This window comes from Macaca nemestrina, chromosome 17 (assembly GCF_043159975.1).
Source record: "Macaca nemestrina isolate mMacNem1 chromosome 17, mMacNem.hap1, whole genome shotgun sequence".
NCBI classification, from domain to species: Eukaryota; Metazoa; Chordata; class Mammalia; order Primates; family Cercopithecidae; genus Macaca; species Macaca nemestrina.
In genome coordinates, this window is record NC_092141.1 from 70,405,671 (window position 1) to 70,423,357 (window position 17,687).

The window sequence follows — 17,687 nt, forward strand, 5'->3', positions numbered from 1 at the left end:
AATCCCAGCACTTTGAGAGGCCAAGGCAGGCAGATCACGAGGTCAGGAGATCAAGACCATCCTGGTTAACACAGTGAAACCCCATCTCTACTAAAAATACAAAAAAAAAAAAAAAAAAAAAATCAGCCAGGCGTGGTGGCACATGCCTGTAGTCCCAGGTACTTGGGAGGCTGAGGCAGGAGAATCACTTGAACCTGCGAGGCAAGGTTGCAGTGAGCTGAGATCACACCACTGCACTATAGCCTGGGCGACAGAGCGAGACTCCATCTCAAAACAAACAAACAAAATACAATAATTAGCTGGTGCTAGTGGCGTGAGCCTATAATCCCAGGTACTTTGGAGACTGAGGCAGAAGAATCACTTAAGCCTGGGGAGCAGAGATTGTGGTGAGTAGACATTATACCACTGCACTCCAATCTGGGCGACAGAGTGAGACCCTGTCTCATAAAAAAGAACTATTAGCCATGAGTTGTAAATAGATGCTCTTTATTTAGGTTGAGGAAGCTTCCTTCTGTTCCTAATTTGTTGAGTATACATCCTTTATTTTATTCATTTAAAATGTTTTTTCAAGAAGAAATTTCGTCTGGGCGTGGTGGCTCATGCCTGTAATCCCAGCACTTTGGGAGGCAGATCATCTGAGGTCAGGAGTTCGAGACCAGACTGACCAATATGGTAAAACCCTATCTCTACTAAAAATACAAAAATTAGCAGAGTGTGGAGGTGTACGCCTGTAATCCCAACTACTCGGGAGGCTGAGGCAGAAGAATTGCTTGAACCCGGGAGACGGAGTTTGCAGTGAGCCAAGATTGCACCACTGCACTCCAGCCTGGGCGACAGAGCAAGACTCCATCTCAAAAAAATAAACAAACGAAAATTAGCCAGGCATGATGGTGTGTACCTGTAGTCCCAGCTACTCAAGAGGCTGAGGAAGGAGAATTGCTTGAACCTGGGAGGCGAAGGTTGCAGTAAGTTGAGATCATGCCACTGCACTCCAGCCAGGGTGACAGAGTAAACTCTGTTTCAAAAAAAAAAAAAAAAAAAGAGAGAGAGATTAAAAAAAAAGGGGGGGGGATTTATGGGAAGTAATTAAGGTCAAATGAGGTCATAAATCTGGGCCCTGATCTAATAGAATTAGTGTCTTTATGAGACGAGAACCCAGAGAGCTCTCTAGCTTTCTCTCTGCCATATGAGGCCACTTCAAGAAGGCAAGTCGGGTAATAAAGCCCACGCTGAGGTAGGAGGTGGACTGGACTCCAGAGTGGGGCTTGGACACCAGACTAAATTGACGACTAGCTGAAACAGGGACAGGGTGAAAGCAGCTTTCCATAAGACACACTCACCAGTGCGCCATGTCAGTTTACTATTTCCATGGCAGCACCCAGAGTTACCACCCCCCCTTATTTTATTTTATTTTATTTATTTTTTTTGAGATAGAGTCTCACTCTGTCATCCAGGCTGCAGTGCAGTGGCACGATCTTGGCTCACTGCAAACTCTGCCCCCCGGGTTCAAGTGATTCTCCTGCCTCAGCCTCCTGAGTAGCTGGGATAACAGGCACCTGCCAACACGCCAAACTAATTTTCGTATTTTTAGCAGAGACAGTGTTTCACCATCTTGGCCGGGCTGGTCTTGAACTCTTGACCTCATGATCCACCTGCCTCAGCCTCCCAAAGTGCTGGGATTACAGGCGTGAGCCACCGTGCCCAGCTTACCACCCCTGTCAATGGCAAGAACTTGGCAACTCAGAAGTTATCAGCCTTTTTCTAGGAACATCTGTATAGTCCGCTCCTTAATTTGCATATAATTAAAGGTCAATGTAAATATAACTGCAGAACTGCCCTGAGCTGCTACTCTGGTCACACTGCCTATAGGGTAGCCCTGCTCTGCAAGGAGCAGTCCCTCTGCTGTTGCTGTAGGCCACTGCTTACAATAAAAGTTGGCATCTAGGCCAGGTGTGGTGGCTCATGCCTATAATTCTAGCACTCTGGGAGGCTGAGGTGGGCAGATCACTTGAGACCAAGAGTTCGAGACCAGCCTGGCCACCGTGGTGAAAACCCACCTCTACTAAAAATACAAAAAAATTAGCTGGGTGTTTTGACACGCACCTGTACTCCCAGCTACTCAGGAAGTTGAGGTAGGAGAACCACTTGAACCCAGGAGGCAGAGTCTGCAGTAAGCCACTGCACTCCAGCCTAGGTGACAGAGTGAGACCCTGTCTCGAAAAAAAAAAAAAAAAAAGCTGGCCTCTAACACCTTCGGTTTGCCCTTGAATTATTTCCTAGGTGAAGCCAAGGACCTGCTTAGGCTAAGCCTGTTTTGGGGCTTGCCTGCCCTGCATCAACACCAGAAACTTAATCCTTTGGGAACCTTGATCTTGGACTTTCTAGCCTCTAGAACCATGAGAAAATCATCTGTATTATTAGGATACCCAGTCTATGGTATTCTGTTGTAGCCTGAGGCGACTAAGACATTGAGCCTGTATCACTCGAATTTTGTTACCTGCTTGGCCCCTTCATGGTATTTCAGTTTGTAACTCTTGGTGTATGTGATCATGAAGCCAAAACCATTTAGGAAGGAAGCAAACTCAAGACAGATTTAAAAAAAAAAAAAAAAAGGCCGGGCGCGGTGGCTCAAGCCTGTAATCCCAGCACTTTGGGAGGCCGAGACGGGCGGATCACGAGGTCAGGAGATCGAAACCATCCTGGCTAACACGGTGAAACCCCGTCTGTATTAAGAAATACAAAAAAACTAGCCGGGCGAGGTGGCGGGCGCCTGTAGTCCCAGCTACTCGGGAGGCTGAGGCAGGAGAATGGCGTGAACCCGGGAGGCGGAGCTTGCAGTGAGCTGAGATCCGGCCACTGCACTCCAGCCTGGGCGACAGAGCAAGACTCCGTCTCAAAAAAAAAAAAAAAAAAAAAAAAAAGCTGAGCACCGTGGCTCATGCCTATAATCCCAGCACTTTGGGAGGCCAAGGTGGGCAGATCACCTGAGGTCAGGAGTTCAAGACCAGCCTGGCCAACATGGTGAAACCACATCTCTACTAAAACTACAAAAATTAGCCAGGCGTGGTGGTGGGCGCCTGTAATCCCAGCTACTCAGGAGGCTGAGGCAGGAGAATCGCTTGAACCTGGGAGGTGGAGGTTGCAGTGAGCCAAGATCATACCACCGCACTCCAGCCGGGGCAATAGAGCAAGAATCTCCCTCAAAAAATAAAATAAAATAGAATAAAATAAGATAAAATAAAATAAATAAAAGACCCGAGCATGCTGGCTCACACCTGTAATCCCACACTTCGAGAGAAAGAGGCAACAGGATTGATTGAGCACAGGAGTTTGAGACCTGCCTAGGTAACATGGCAAGATCACATCTCAGTAAAAAAAAAATATTTTAAAAACAGAATAATAGGGCTGGGCATGATGGCTCATGCCTGTAATCCCAGCACTTTGCAGCACTTTGGGAGGCTGAGGCGGTGTATCACTTGAGGCCGGGAGTTTGAGATCAGCCTGACCAATATGGAGAAACCCCATCTCTCCTAAAAATACAAAAAATTAGCTGGGCATGGTGGTGGTGCCTGTAATCCCAACTACTCGGGAGGCCGAGGCAGGAGAATCGCTTGAACCCAGAAGGCGGAGGTTGCAGTGAGCCAAGATTGTGCCATTGCACTCCAGCCTGGGCAACAAGGGTGAAACTCTGTCTAAAAAAAAAAAAAAAACAAACAAAAAAAAGATCTTGACTCTGAAGATGAAAGAACAGAGGAAATTGGAGTAAGGAAGCAAGAAAGTTGAGAGGGGCTAAGGCTAAGGTTATAGGTCAGAGAGTTGAAGCCTGGGAGCTAGGATTTCAGTCATGCAACTGGTCCAGGGTCTGGGAAGCTCCTTTGCATGGTCATGGGTGGAGGCTGCTATAGTCGGAAAGGTCACTGGAGTTGAAGAGATTGAAGGAAGATGTAGCTTAGATGTTAACTGCTAGCCAGGATGATGGAAAGGAAGATACAAACCTAGGTGCCCAAACCATAAATGAACATGGAGGAATGGATGGAAAGTTGGGGGATGATGGAGTTGAGGTGGACAATGGGGTCTCACAGCTTGATGACATGGGCCTCAAAAGAAAAAGATTGTGTATAAGGTTGGAGGAGCACAAATGTGGGAGCAGCGTGGGAGCTGTGAGAACTCCACCCTCCTTTTTTCAGCACTGTAACCACCCAAACCTCCTAATTCAGTGACCCTCTTCCCTAGAGATAGTGTCCCCTAAGGCAAGGACAATTCTGTTCTGTTCTTTTTTGTGCATTTTTAACTACATTGCTAATCACAAAGTCTTTATCTAACAATATGTTTCATCATTTCTTTTATTGTTCTTTAATTTGCACACAAGGGGAAAGGAATGAGGCAGGGAATAAATGTGACTTTTTACAACTGTGACAATCAAATATCCCAGATATTTAAGAACAGTCCGTATTTCAGGCGTTCAGTACCTTTATTAAAACTTTGGGCGGGGCGCAATGGTTCACACCTATAATCCCAGCACTTAGGAAGGTAAAGGCAGGAGGATTGCTTGAGGCCAGGAGTTTGAGATCAGCCTGGGCAACAGAGCGACACTCCATCTCTACCAAAAATAAATTAGCCAGGTGTGGTGGTGCACACCTGTAATCCCAGTTACTCAGGAAGCTGAGGCAAGAGGATCACTTGAGCCCAGGTGGTGAAGGCTGCAGTGAGCTATGATTACACCATTGCACTCCAGCCTGGATGAGAGAGGGAGAACTTATTTCAAAAAAAAAAAAATGGACAGGTGCGGTGGGTCATGCCTGTAATCCTAACACTTTGGGAGGCTGAGGAGGGCAGATCATGAGGTCAGGAGTTCGATATCAGCCTAACCAACATGGTGAAACTCCATCTTTACTAAAAATACAAAAATTAGCCAGGCGCGGTGGCGCACACCTGTAATCCCAGCTACTCAGGAGATTGAGCTGGGAGGGGGAGGTTGCAGTGAGCTGAGATCACACCACTGCACTCCAGCCTGGGAGACAGAGCAAGACTCCATCTGAAACAAATACAAATTTTAAAAATAAATAAATAAAATTTAAAAAATAAGCTGGGGTGGTGAGTCATGCTTATAATCCCTGCACGTTGGGAGGCAGAGGTGGAAGGATCACTTGAGCCCAGGAGTTGGAGACCAGCCTGGGGAACATGGTGAGGCCTGTCTCTACAAAAATTATTAATATAATTAAAATTTAAAAATGCATATTAGGTAATATGTCCTGGATTTTTGGTTTGCAATATATGGTTTTGTTTGTTTGTTTGTTTTGAGACAGAGTCTCACTCTGTCACCCAGGCTGGAGTACAGTGGCAGAAACTCAGCTCACTGCAACCTCTGCCTTCTGGGTTCAAGTGATTCTCCTGCCACAGCCTCCCGAATAGCTGGGATTACAGGCATGCACCACCACACTCAGCTAATTTTTGTACTTTTAGTAGAGACGGGATTTCTCCATGTTGGTCAGGCTGGTCTTGACCTCCTGACCACAGGTGGCCCACCCACCTCGGCCTCCCAAAGTGCTGAGATTACAGGCATGAGCCACCACGCCTGGCCTGGTTATTATTTTCATAACAGCTCCAAGGAGTGACCCACTGGGGATGGATATTATGTTTTTAAACTTTGAATTAGAATCTCTAGAGTTCCCAAAGAGCAATCCGGTATGCCTTTCCCAATCGAACGTTTCTATCACTCATAAGTGGCTAAGCGGGACCTCAGGCAGGCTGAGACGTGCTTAAGATGGGAGCAGCAAGTAGCAGAACCCTGTGGGGGAAAAAAAGGTTGGGGCTGTGCATCAGCCCATCGTCTTTTAACTTTTTTTTTTTTTTTTTTGAGACGGAGTCTTGCTCTGTCACCCAGGCTGGAGTGCAGTGGCCGGATCTCAGCTCACTGCAAGCTCCGCCTCCCGGGTTCACGCCATTCTCCTGCCTCAGCCTCCCGAGTAGCTGGGACTACAGGCGCCCGCCACCTCGCCCGGCTAGTTTTTTGTATTTTTTTTAGTAGAGACGGGGTTTCACTGTGTCAGCCAGGATGGTCTCGATCTCCTGACCTCATGATCCACCCGTTTCGGCCTCCCAAAGTGCTGGGATTACAGGCTTGAGCCACCGCGCCCGGCCGACTTTTTTTTTTTTTTTTTTTTTTTTTTTTTTTTTTTTGAGGTGAAGTCTTGCTCTGTTGGCTAGGCTGGAGTGCAAAGGCACGATCTCGGCTCACTGTGACCTTTGCCTCTCAGGTTCAAGCAATTCTCCTGCCTCAGCCTCCCAAGTAGCTGAGATTACAGGTATGCACCACCAAGCCCTGCTAATTTTTGTATTTTTAGTAGAGGAGGGGTTTCGCCATGCTGGCCAGGTTGGTCTCAAACGCCTGACCTCAGGTGATCCACCCACCTGGGTTTCCCAAAGTGCTAGGGTTTCAGATGGGAACCACCATACCCGGTCCCAAGATAGCTCATTCTTAAAGAGAGTTCATCAGCATTAAACATGTAGTTATTCAAAATGAAGTCAGAAAATAAAGACTAATAGCCAGAATGAATGAGTCTACCCGCAGAGCAGGTTGGATTTTCAGGGGAGTTAAGTTAAAAGAGTCAGGCCAGGCCAGGTGCAGTGGCTCACTTGTATAATCCCATCACTTCGGGAGGCTGAGGGGGAGAATCACTTTAACTCAGGAGTTTGAGACCAGCCTGGGAAATATGGCAAAAACCCCATCTTTACAAAAAATACAAAAATTAGCCAAGTGTGGTGGCATGCACCTTGTTCCTAGCTACATGGGAGGCTGAGGCAGGAGGATCTCTTGAACCCAGGAAGTCGAGGCTGCAGTGAGCCATGTTCACAGCCCTGTACTCCAGCCTGGGTGACAGAGCAAGATACTGCCTAAAAAAATAAAAATAAAAAGAGGCCAGAGCTAGCCTGGCCACCATGGTGAAAACCCATCTCTACAAAAAACACAAAAATCAGCTGGATGTGGTGATGCGCACCTGTGGTCCCAGGTACTTGGGAGGCTGAGGCACAAGAATCGCTCGAACCCGGGAATCAGAGGTTGCAGTGAGCCAAGATTGTGTCACTGCACTCCAGCCTTGGTGACAGAGCTGGACCTCGTCTCCAAAACAAGAAGCCAGAGATAAAGGAAGGAAGTTGTTCATGGAATAGGAACCAGGTAGAGTAGGTATAGTTTCAGAGATCTGGAGTATACAAGGAGGTACAGGTTCTGTAGAACTCAGCAGTGTCAGGCAAGAGGGTCTTGTTTCAGCTGTCCTTTACCCAGGTTTACTCTTTAGGCCCCTTCCTCATAAAGGTAAAGAATGCCTTTAACACACAATTGCCCTTCCACTTTGGTCTTCTGGATAGCCATGACTTTTATCCCCACTCAGGCCTGGTTCCAGGTTAACTCTCTCGACGAGCAATGAGCTGACTTATCAATTAACCAAGTCATCAATTCACCAACATCTTTTTATTAACAACTTACAAAGTTTAAAGCACTTCATGTTTTGCTGAGGCTGCCAAATGTTCAAAGTATTTTGAAACAGGAAAATTTTGGGGACAGGAAAAGTATATTATGATTTTCCCCCCAAGGTTATTCCCTTCTTTAATTTATTTGAAATATATATTCAGAAAAGTATTATTATACATACAGTTTAGCAAATGGTTATGAAGCAAACATCTGTTCCATTAGCATCAGTACTCACACTAAGTCCTTTGACTCTCTTCTTTCTAGATCATAACACCCTTTCCACTCCTTGGATAACATTTTTTTTTTTTTTTTTTGAGACAGTGTCTGGTTCTGGCACCCATGCTGGAGGGCTGTGGCATGACAATGGCTCACTGCAACCTCAACCTCCTGGGCTCAAGTGATCCTCCCACCTCAGCCTCCTGAGTAGCTGGGACTACAGGCATGCACCACCACTGCCCAGAAAATTGTTTTTTTTTTTTTTTTTTCTTTTTGAGATGGAGTCTCGCTCTGTCACCCAGGCTAGAGTGCAGTGGCCGGATCTCAGCTCACTGCAAGCTCCGCCTCCCGAGTTTAGGACATTCTCCTGCCTCAGCCTCCGGAGTAGCTGGGACTACAGGCGCCTGCCACCTTGCCCGGCTAGTTTTTTTTTTGTATTTTTTAGTAGAGACGGGGTTTCACCGTGTTAGCCAGGATGGTCTCGATCTCCTGACCTCGTGATCCGCCCGTTTCGGCCTCCCAAAGTGCTGGGATTACAGGCTTGAGCCACCGCGCGCAGCCGAAGAAAAAATTTTTTAAATTTCTGTCTCAAGATCTAATTCAGCATCACACATTGCATTTACTTGTCAATGTAGTCACCTTTAATATGCAATAGTTTTTTGGTCTGTCTGATTTTCATAACCTTGATGACACTTTTGAAGGTTACAGGCCACTTATTATGTACAATGTCCCTCAGTATGAGTTTGCATAGTATTTCCTCACAATTAGATTCAGGTCATGCATTTTTGCCAGGAATATCCAGAAGTGATGCTGTGTACTTCTCCATATATATTACCAGGAAAAATAATAACCATTTTGTGGGGAGGTACTTTTTTTTTTTTTTTTTTTTTTGAGACGGAGTCTAGCTCTGTCGCCCAGGCTGGAGTGCAGTGGCCAGATCTCAGCTCACTGCAAACTCCGCCTCCCGGGTTTACGCCATTCTCCTGCCTCAGCCTCCCGAGTAGCTGGGACTACAGGCGCCTGCCACCTCGCCCGGCTAGTTTTTTGTATTTTTTAGTAGAGACAGGGTTTCACCGTGTTAACCAGGATGGTCTCGATCTGCTGACCTTGTGATCCGCCCGTCTCGGCCTCCCAAAGTGCTAGGATTACAGGCTTGAGCCACCATGCCCGGCCGTGGGGAGGTACTTTTGAGACTAGATACAACTCCTGTTTTTAATCAAATTTTTGCTTATTAATTTTAGTAACAATTGATTATTCCGGCCTGAAACAATTATAACTTTGGCGGTTGACAAATAGTGATATATATTGTTTTTTGTTTTTATTTGACATGGAGTCCTGCTTTGTTGCCCAGGTTGGAGTGCAACAGTGCGACTTTGACTCACTGCAACCTCTACCTCCCAGGTTCAATAGAGCTGTAAAACTTGTTTAATTTATTTTTTTAAAATGTTTCTAAAAGATAAAAAATGTTTTTACCTGGAAATTGAGTAAACAAGTTATTTGTATTTGTAAGAAAGTCTATGGAATGTCTTATAAAAATCTATGGTGGCAGGACACAGTGGCTCACACCTGTAATCCCAGCACCTCGGGAGGCTGAGGTGGGTGGATCACCTGAGGTCAGGAGTTCGAGACCAGCTTGGCCAACGTGGCAAAAACCCATCTCTACTAGAAATACAAAAATTCTCCAAGTGTGGTGTTGGGCGCCTGTGATCTCTACTATTCAGGAGGCTGAAGCAGGAGAATGGCTTGAAGAGGCGAAGGTTGCGGTTGCAGTGAGCCAAGATCGCACCACTGCACTTCAGAGTGAGACTGTCTTAAAAAAAGAAAGAAAAGAAAAGAAAAAGAAAACAACAGAAAAAAAGGCTATGCTAAGACCTTGGTTTCTGAAGTCCCACAGTTCCCCTAGTAAATGTTCTGGCTGTGTAGTAACCACACGCATGCGTTTACCACAGTCTATCCAACCAATCTCCTTTGCTTGGACATTTGAGTCGTTTACAAGATTTTGCAATTACAGATAATCAGTAATGAATCAACCTACACATATGTATTCTCCTGTTGTTGAGGTATATGTATGTTCAGGGTCAATTCCTAGAAGTAGGATTGCTCAATAGAAGAGTAGATATATATGTGGGGTTTTTTTTGTTTGGTTGTTTTGTTGTTTTGTTGTTTTGCTTCTGAGATGGAGTCTCATTCTGTTGCCCAGGCTGCAGTGCAGTGGCACAGTCTCGGTTCACTGCAACATCCACCTCCTGAGCTCAAGCCATCCTTCCACCTCAGCCTCCTGAGTAGCTGAGATTACAGGCGCACACTACCTTGCCTGGCTAATTTTTCTACTTTCAGTAGAGACAGGGTTTTGCCATGTTGGCCAGGCTGGTCTCGAACTCCTGGGCTTCGGCGATCTTCCTGCCTCCCAAAGTGCTAAGATTACAAGGCGTGAGTCACTAGGTCCAGCCTCATTTAGTCATTCTGTTTTTTGTTTTTTTTTCTAATTTAAGGTGACTTTTCACTTTCTCACATGCTTTTTGAAAGATATTTTCTTTTCCTTTAGCTTTGTAGGTTTTTGGGGAGACTTTTCAATAGCAGAAAACCTTTAATTTCCTGACTTTTGCAATTTTGTATGGATGTTGGCTACTTTATTCCAAATCATTCAATTCATAAAATTCTTAATTTGAGTGGCCTTGTCAGTTGTGCCCTCTTTTGTGCAATTTAAAGATCTTTGTTGATGGGGTGAGGGAAAATCTTGGCGTTTTCTCGTTTCTCTTTTTTTTCAATCCTCCTTTTCCTTTCACCACCCCTCCTTATAACTATTTCTCTCCCAGAAACACTTTCTATGAGGCTGCCACTCCTGGTACCACGGTTTTTTTTTTTTTTTTTTTTTTTTTTGAGACAGAGTCTCACTCTGTCACCCAGGCTGGAGTTCAATGGCATGATGCCAGCTTACTGCAACCTCCGCCTCCCGGGTTCAAGCAATTCTCTGCCTCAGCCTCCCAAGCAGCTGGGATTACAGCTGTTCTTGGCTAATTTTTGTATTTTTAGTAGAGATGGGGGGTGAAACCATGTTGGCCAGGCTGGTTTCGAACCCCTGACCTCAGGTGATCTGCTTGCATTGGCCTCCCAAAGTGCTAGGATTACAGGCATGAGCCACCATGTCTGGCCTATATGCTTTTCTTAATACACAGATACGTTTCAGTATCTAGTCATGATGAAAACCATTGAAAACTAGCAATAGAAAGGACATTGGAGTTGAGTGTTGAGAATGGCCACAAGATTAGCAAAGGTAATGTATTGGGTCAGGTGTGGTGGTTCATGCCTGTAATTCCTGCACTTTGGGAGGCTGAGGCAGGAGGATCCGTTGAGCCCAGAAATTCGAGACCAGCCTGGGCAACAAAGTGTGACTTTGTCTCACAAAAAATAAACAACATTAGCCAGGCAGGATGGTGCGCACCTGTGGTCCCAGTTACTCGGGAGGCTGAGGTGGGAAGGTTGCTTGAGTCGGAGAGATAGAGGCTGCAGTGAGCCAAGATTACGCCACTGCACTCCAGCCTGGGTGACAGAGTAACATACTGTACATTAGTGGCTTTAGATTGTGTCATCAAGTTGAAAGTCAATGTCAAATTTGAGAAAATTGAGAAGCATCTTTTTAAGGATGGAGAGTAAGACAATAAATACTAGTTTTTATGCTGCTACTGCTCAATATAGTATTGGTGATCCTGGCATGGCAATAAAGAAGTAAGAAATAAAGTATTTGACCAGGCGCTGTGGCTCACACCTGTAATCCCAGCTCTTTGGGAGGTCGGAGTGGACGGATCAGCTGAGGCTGGGAGTTTGCAACCAGCCTGACTAACATGGAGAAACCCCGTCTCTACTAAAAATACAATATTAGCAGGTCGTGGTGGCGCCTACCTGTAATACCAGCTACTTGGGAGGCTGAGGCAGGAGAATTGCTTGAACCTGGGAGGTGGAGGTCGTGGTGAGCCGAGATTATACCATTGCATTCCAGCCTGGGCAACAAGAGCGAACCTCCATCTCAAAAAAAAAAAAAAAAAGAAAAGAAAAGAAAGAAAGAAATAAGGTATTTTACATAAGGATTGGAATGAAATTAAAACCATTATTTGAAGATAATGGCTTAAACAGAAACTGCAAATCCTTAGAATAAGGAAGTTCAGGCCAGGTGTAGTGGCTTGTGCCTGTAATCCCAGTGCTTTGGGAGGCTAAGGTCGGAGGATTGCTTGAGCCCAGGAGTTTGAGACAAGCTGGGGCAACATAATGAGATCCCATCTCTACAAAAAATTTAAAAATGAGCCGGATGTGGTGGTGCATGCCTGTAGTCCTAGCTATTTGGGAGGCTGAGGTGGGAAGGTCACTTGAGCCTGAAGAATTCAAGGCTACAGTGTTATGATCATGCCACTGCATTGCACTCCAGCCTGGGAGACAGAGCAAGACCCTGAGACCCTGTCTCAAAAAACAAAATAAAAAATCCTCACTAAATTGAACATGACATCAACAGTCAATAGCCATTCCCCTTCTCCTTTGCTAATAAAATTCCAGTTTCTTTGTGTTCCATCCCAGGACCATGATTTATCTAAACTGGTCATTCTGGGTCAGTAAGTTTGGCTAAAAATAAATAATATCGAAATTGGTCACAGCAAACCTATTCTTTTTTTTTACTCTTTTTTTTTTTTTTTTTGAGACGAAGTCTCTCTCTGTCGCCCAGGTTGGAGTGCAGCGGCATGATCTTGGCTCACTGCAACTTCTGTCGCCCGGGTTCAAGCAATTCTCTGCCTCAGCCTCCCGAGTAGCTGGGATTACAGGTGCCTGCCACCAAGCCTGGCTAATTTTTGTATTTTTAGTAGAGATAGGGTTTCACCATCTTGGCCAGGCTGGTCTTGAACTCCTGACCTCGCATTCTACCCGCCTTGGCCTCCTAAAGTGCTGGATCTGTCACTCAGGCTGGAGTGCAATGGTGCAATCACAGCTCACTGCAGCCTCAATCTCCCCAGGCTCAGATGATTCTCCCACCTTAGCCTCCCAATTAGCTGGCATTAAAGGCACGTGCCACCATGCCCAGCTAATTTTTCTATATTTTTTGTAGAGATGGGGCACCCCTTATCGCTTCTCAGCCTTTTGGCTAAGATCAAGTGAGACAGGGCACCCCTACCTTGCCCAGGCTGGTCTTGAACTCCTGGCTTCAAAGGATCCTCCTGCTTCAGCCTCCCAAAGCACTGGGTCTATTATTCCCTTTTGTATTCAAACTTAATTCTGCATTTTCAAGGCCTTGAATTTTCAAGTACAGTTTTTTCTTTCCCTGAACTTAATCTTCAGCTCCTCTCACCTCTTGGGAGGGTAGGGGGTGGGGAAGAAAAGTCCCAACCCTCTAATCCTGCCTTGCTCTTGGGCTGCCAGCCTGCATCCTGAAGCTACCTAGGGAATGCTGGCTACCAGTCAATTTGTTTGCATACAAAAATATATCACTTTGGAATTTCTGAGTGTATATGAAGAAATGAGGTCAAAGACCAAATGTATATATTTCACTGTATCACACTTACACACTTTTGTTTACTGTTTCCCTTCTCCTACTGGATTATAAACCTTTGAGGGTGGGGACTGTGAGTTATTTATCTTTATATTCCCAGTGTCAAGGGTGTGTAGCTATAATGGGAATGAATCTCAAAGTTTCTTGACTAAATGACAAGAAGAATCATAGTTGCATGAACTAAATTCATTATTCTCAGTCCTTTTTTTTTTTTTTTTTTTTTTGAGACGGAGTCTCGCTCTGTCGCCCAGGCTGGAGTGCAGTGGCTGGATCTCGGCTCACTGCAAGCTCCGCCTCCCGGGTTCCCGCCATTCTCCTGCCTCAGCCTCCCGAGTAGCTGGGACTACAGGCGCCCGCCACCTCGCCCGGCTAGTTTTTTTGTATTTTTAGTAGAGACGGCGTTTCACCGTGTTCGCCAGGATGGTCTCGATCTCCTGACCTCGTGATCCGCCCGTCTCGGCCTCCCAAAGTGCTGGGATTACAGGCTTGAGCCACCGCGCCCGGCCCATTATTCTCAGTCCTTAAGGTAAATGAATATATTGATATTATGTATTTGCTTACTCTTTTTTGCAAGAGGAGAGGGAGAAAGAGGAGGGAGGGAGGGAGGGAGGGAGGGAAGGAAGGAAGGAGGGCAGGAAGGAAGGAAGGAAGGAAGGAAGGAAGGAAGGAAGGAAGGAAGGAAGGAAGGAAGGAAGGAGAAAAGAGAGAAAGGAAAGACAGAAAAGAAAGAAAAAGAGAGAGAAAGAAGGAAGGGAGAGGGAAGGAAGGAAAAGAGGAAGGGAGGAAGGGAAGGGAAGAAAAGAAAGAAGAAAGAAGGAAGGAAGGAAAGAAAGAAAGAAAGAGAAGAGAAGAAAAGAAAAGGAGGGAGGAAGGAGGGAGGGAAGGAGGGAAGAAAGGGAAAGAAGGAGGGAGGGAGGGAAATGAAGGGAAGAAAGAAAGAAGAAAAGGAGGGAGGAAAGGAGGGAGGGAAGGAAGGAAGAAAGGGAAAAGGGGAGGGAGGGACATGAAAGAAGGAAGGAAGGAAGGAAAGAAAGAAAGAAAAGAGAGGGAGGGAGGGAGGAAGGAAGAAAGGAATGAAGAAGAAAGAAGAAAGAAAAGAAAGGAAGAAAGAAGGAAGAAAAGAAAAGAGAGGGAGGGAGGGAGGCAGGCAAGCAGGCAGGAAAGAAGGAAGAGAGGGAGGGAGGCAAGGGAGGAAGAAAGGGAAAGAAGGAGGGAGGGAGGGAAATGAAAGAAAGAAAGAAAATAAAGAAAATAAAAATTTAAAAACCGTAAGGTTAAAGTAAACCCTTTTTCTTCATACAGATTAAACACACGACTTCAAATTACAGCTTTGCTTCTTAATAGCTTGGTGATGTAGGACAAGTTGTGTAACCGCTCTGTGCCTCAGTTTCCTCATTTATAAAATAGGGCAATAATAATATCTACCACATAAGGTTATTGTGAGGATTAAATGTGAAATGCTGATCACAAATACCTAGCAGCCCAATAGATACTCACTGTAATAATTATTATTTTTATAATTTCTGCAAAAGTAGGGTGATGATTATTGAGTTAACCTAAGGCAGATTTTCTTTTATTTACTTTTATTTCTTCCTGTTTCCTTTCTTTTTCTTGTTCACTTTAAAGAATTAAAAAGAAAATCAAGTCCAACATTTTGGAATAAAAATTTCCATCAAAATGAATTTATTCATTTTATTGACATACAAATAAAATGTCATTTATTAAATGTCTAGTAAATTTCAAACATCATGCCAGGCACAGGGATGACAATGACAATAAGATGTGGTCTCTGCCCTCAAGGAGCTGATAGTCCAGGAGACTGACAATAGACAGGTGATTACATGCAATGTAACAAAGGCTGTGATGTCATATAAGAAGACAAGTGGGAGTATGTGATGGGAGTATGGTTTTGACTAGTTCCTCTTCTTAGATTTAACCCTTTTTCTTTGGCTATAAAGCAAAAGAATTGGTCCTGTTTTTTTCTTAACTGTGCAAATTAAACCATAAATTCTAACAACTTTATAAAGATAAAAGGCAAGCGGTCAGATGCAGTGGCTCACGCCTATAATCCTAACACTTTGGGGGGCCAAGGCGGGTGGATAACCTGAGGTCAGGAGTTCGAGACCAGCCTGGCCAACATCACGAAACCCCGTCTCTACTAAAAATACAAAAATTAGCTGAGTGTGGTGGCGGGCACCTGTAATCCCAGCTACTCAGGAGGCTGAGGCAGGAGAATCACTTGAACCTGGGAGGCGGAGGTTGCATTGAGCTGAGATGGAGCCATTACTCTCCAGCCTGGGCTACAGAGTAAGACTGTCTCAAAACAAAAACAAAAACAAAAAAAAAGATGAGGAACTTGAATTGTGGACGAGCAACTTGAATTATGGCGGACACTAGAAATAGTGTTTCCTACACAGTCAGGGCTTCCTACCAACATAGTCACTTCTAGGGTTTTTGACCTGAAAAGTTCTGTGGCATATTTTTTCTTTGCTATCCACTTTTTTTTTTTTTCTATTTTTTCACCTCTTTCTCTCCTCTACTTTATCTTCTAGAGACCTAGGTAGTTCCCAAAGAAATAATGCTTTACAGAGTCTAATGGTAATTTATTAGGTAAAAACAGAAAATGATTTTTTTTTTAACCTACAAGTTGCATACCAAAAAATGAATATAAACTTTTTATGCAGTTTCACACATTGAAAATGCAGGTTATTTTAATTCCATTGCATTTTTCAGAATTCTCAATCGCAATCCTCTGACAACTGTTGAAGATCCGTATCTCTTTAAATTGCCGGCATTAAAATATCTGTAAGTACTATAGTACTTTCTTTTTTTTTTTTTTTTTTTTTTGAGACGGAGTCTCGCTGTGTCGCCCGGGCTGGAGTGCAGTGGCCGGATCTCAGCTCACTGCAAGCTCCGCCTCCGGGGTTTACGCCATTCTCCTGCCTCAGCCTCCCGAGTAGCTGGGACTACAGGCGCCCGCCATCTCGCCCGGCTAGTTTTTTGTATTTTTTAGTAGAGACGGGGTTTCACCGTGTTAGCCAGGATGGTCTCGATCTCCTGACCTCGTGATCCACCCGTCTCGGCCTCCCAAAGTGCTGGGATTACAGGCTTGAGCCACCGCGCCCGGCCAGTACTATAGTACTTTCATGAGTCATGAGATGATTTATGCTCTTTTAAAATTTTTCATCAGAGATTAAGTATTTTGCATTTAGGCTAAAATGTCATAATGTAAATTTTAACTGAGTTATTGAAAAATGTTATTGGCAAAGAAAAGTATTAAGAAAGGATGTGTAATGGTCAAGACAGCCAGTAGGGGAAGAGAACAGTGTTGAAGAACCTGTATAGATTTGGAACATGTAGACACATGGAGGAATATTACTTAACCAAGAAAGTAAAGAGGAATAGGTGTTCATTATTCTAAAAAGGAAGAAAAGAGTAAATAATCAAGATGAGTGAGTGCAATATGAAAATGAGAATTAAGATAATAGTAAAAAAAAAACCAGTGTAAGATCTACTCTTGAATATCATTAATTTGATGATGGAAATCAACTTAAATTTCTTTAATAAGAGCTCTCTGAAATTTTGCAGCAAATAAACTGTTGAACTGGCTTGTTTTATAGGGAAGCCAAAATTGAAGTAATCACATGTCCTTGAAATATCTTCTTAAGTACAGAATTTTTTACTGGAGTTTATATCATGAATGTTTCGGCTTTCTTCTTCAGAGACATGGGAGCAACACAAATTCCACTTACAACACTTAAGAACGTTCTCATGATGACTGTTGAACTGGAAAAACTGTAAGTTATTTTTTTCTTAGATTCATTTTCATGTAGTTGCATCTTTAGGTTTGTTTTATTATTTTCTTAAGTCAGGTTTATTGAGATTTAATTTTCATATACTAACATTCACCCTTTTTAAGTGTACAGTTTGATGAAATGTATAGTTACATAACCACCACCACATTCCCAATATAAAGCATTTCTGTCACCTCAAAAAGGCTCCTCGTGTCCCTTTGTAGTCAATCTCCTCCCCTCACCATCAGCCCCTGTTAGCTACTAATCTGATTTCTGTTCCTATACTTTTGCCTTTTACAGAATGTCTTATAAATGAAATCATACAGCATGTCGCCTCTTGTGTTTAGCTTATTTCACTTAGCTTTTTTTTTTTTTTTTTTTTTTGAGATGGAGTCTCACTCTGTCACCCAGGCTGCAGTGCAGCGGCACGACCTAGGCTCACTGCAACCTCCGCCTCCCAGGTTCAAGTGATTCTCCTGCCTCAGCCTCCCGAGTAGCTGGGATTACAGGCGCATGCCACCACGCCCAGCTAATTTTTGTACTTTTAGTAGAGACGAGATTTCACCATGTTGGCCAGGCTGGTTTCGAACTCCTGACCTCAAGTGATCTGCCCGCCTCGGCCTCCCAAAGTGGTACGATTACAGATGTGATCCACCTCGCCTGGCCTTGCTCAGCA

The 17,687-nt window shown here is 44.4% G+C and overlaps 1 protein-coding gene across 1 annotated transcript in view; it reads left to right on the forward strand.

Moving 5' to 3' along the window:
* Positions 1-16,898: 16,898 nt before the first annotated feature.
* The window catches only part of LOC105469580 (leucine-rich repeat-containing protein 37A3-like), a 200,424-nt gene continuing 199,635 nt past the window's right edge, over positions 16,899-17,687 (forward strand). Inside the window, exon 1 of the mRNA XM_071083368.1 lies at positions 16,899-17,014. Within this exon, the coding sequence (XP_070939469.1) occupies positions 16,914-17,014 (101 nt within the window). The 5' untranslated portion in view covers positions 16,899-16,913. The remainder of the gene's footprint in view (positions 17,015-17,687) is intronic.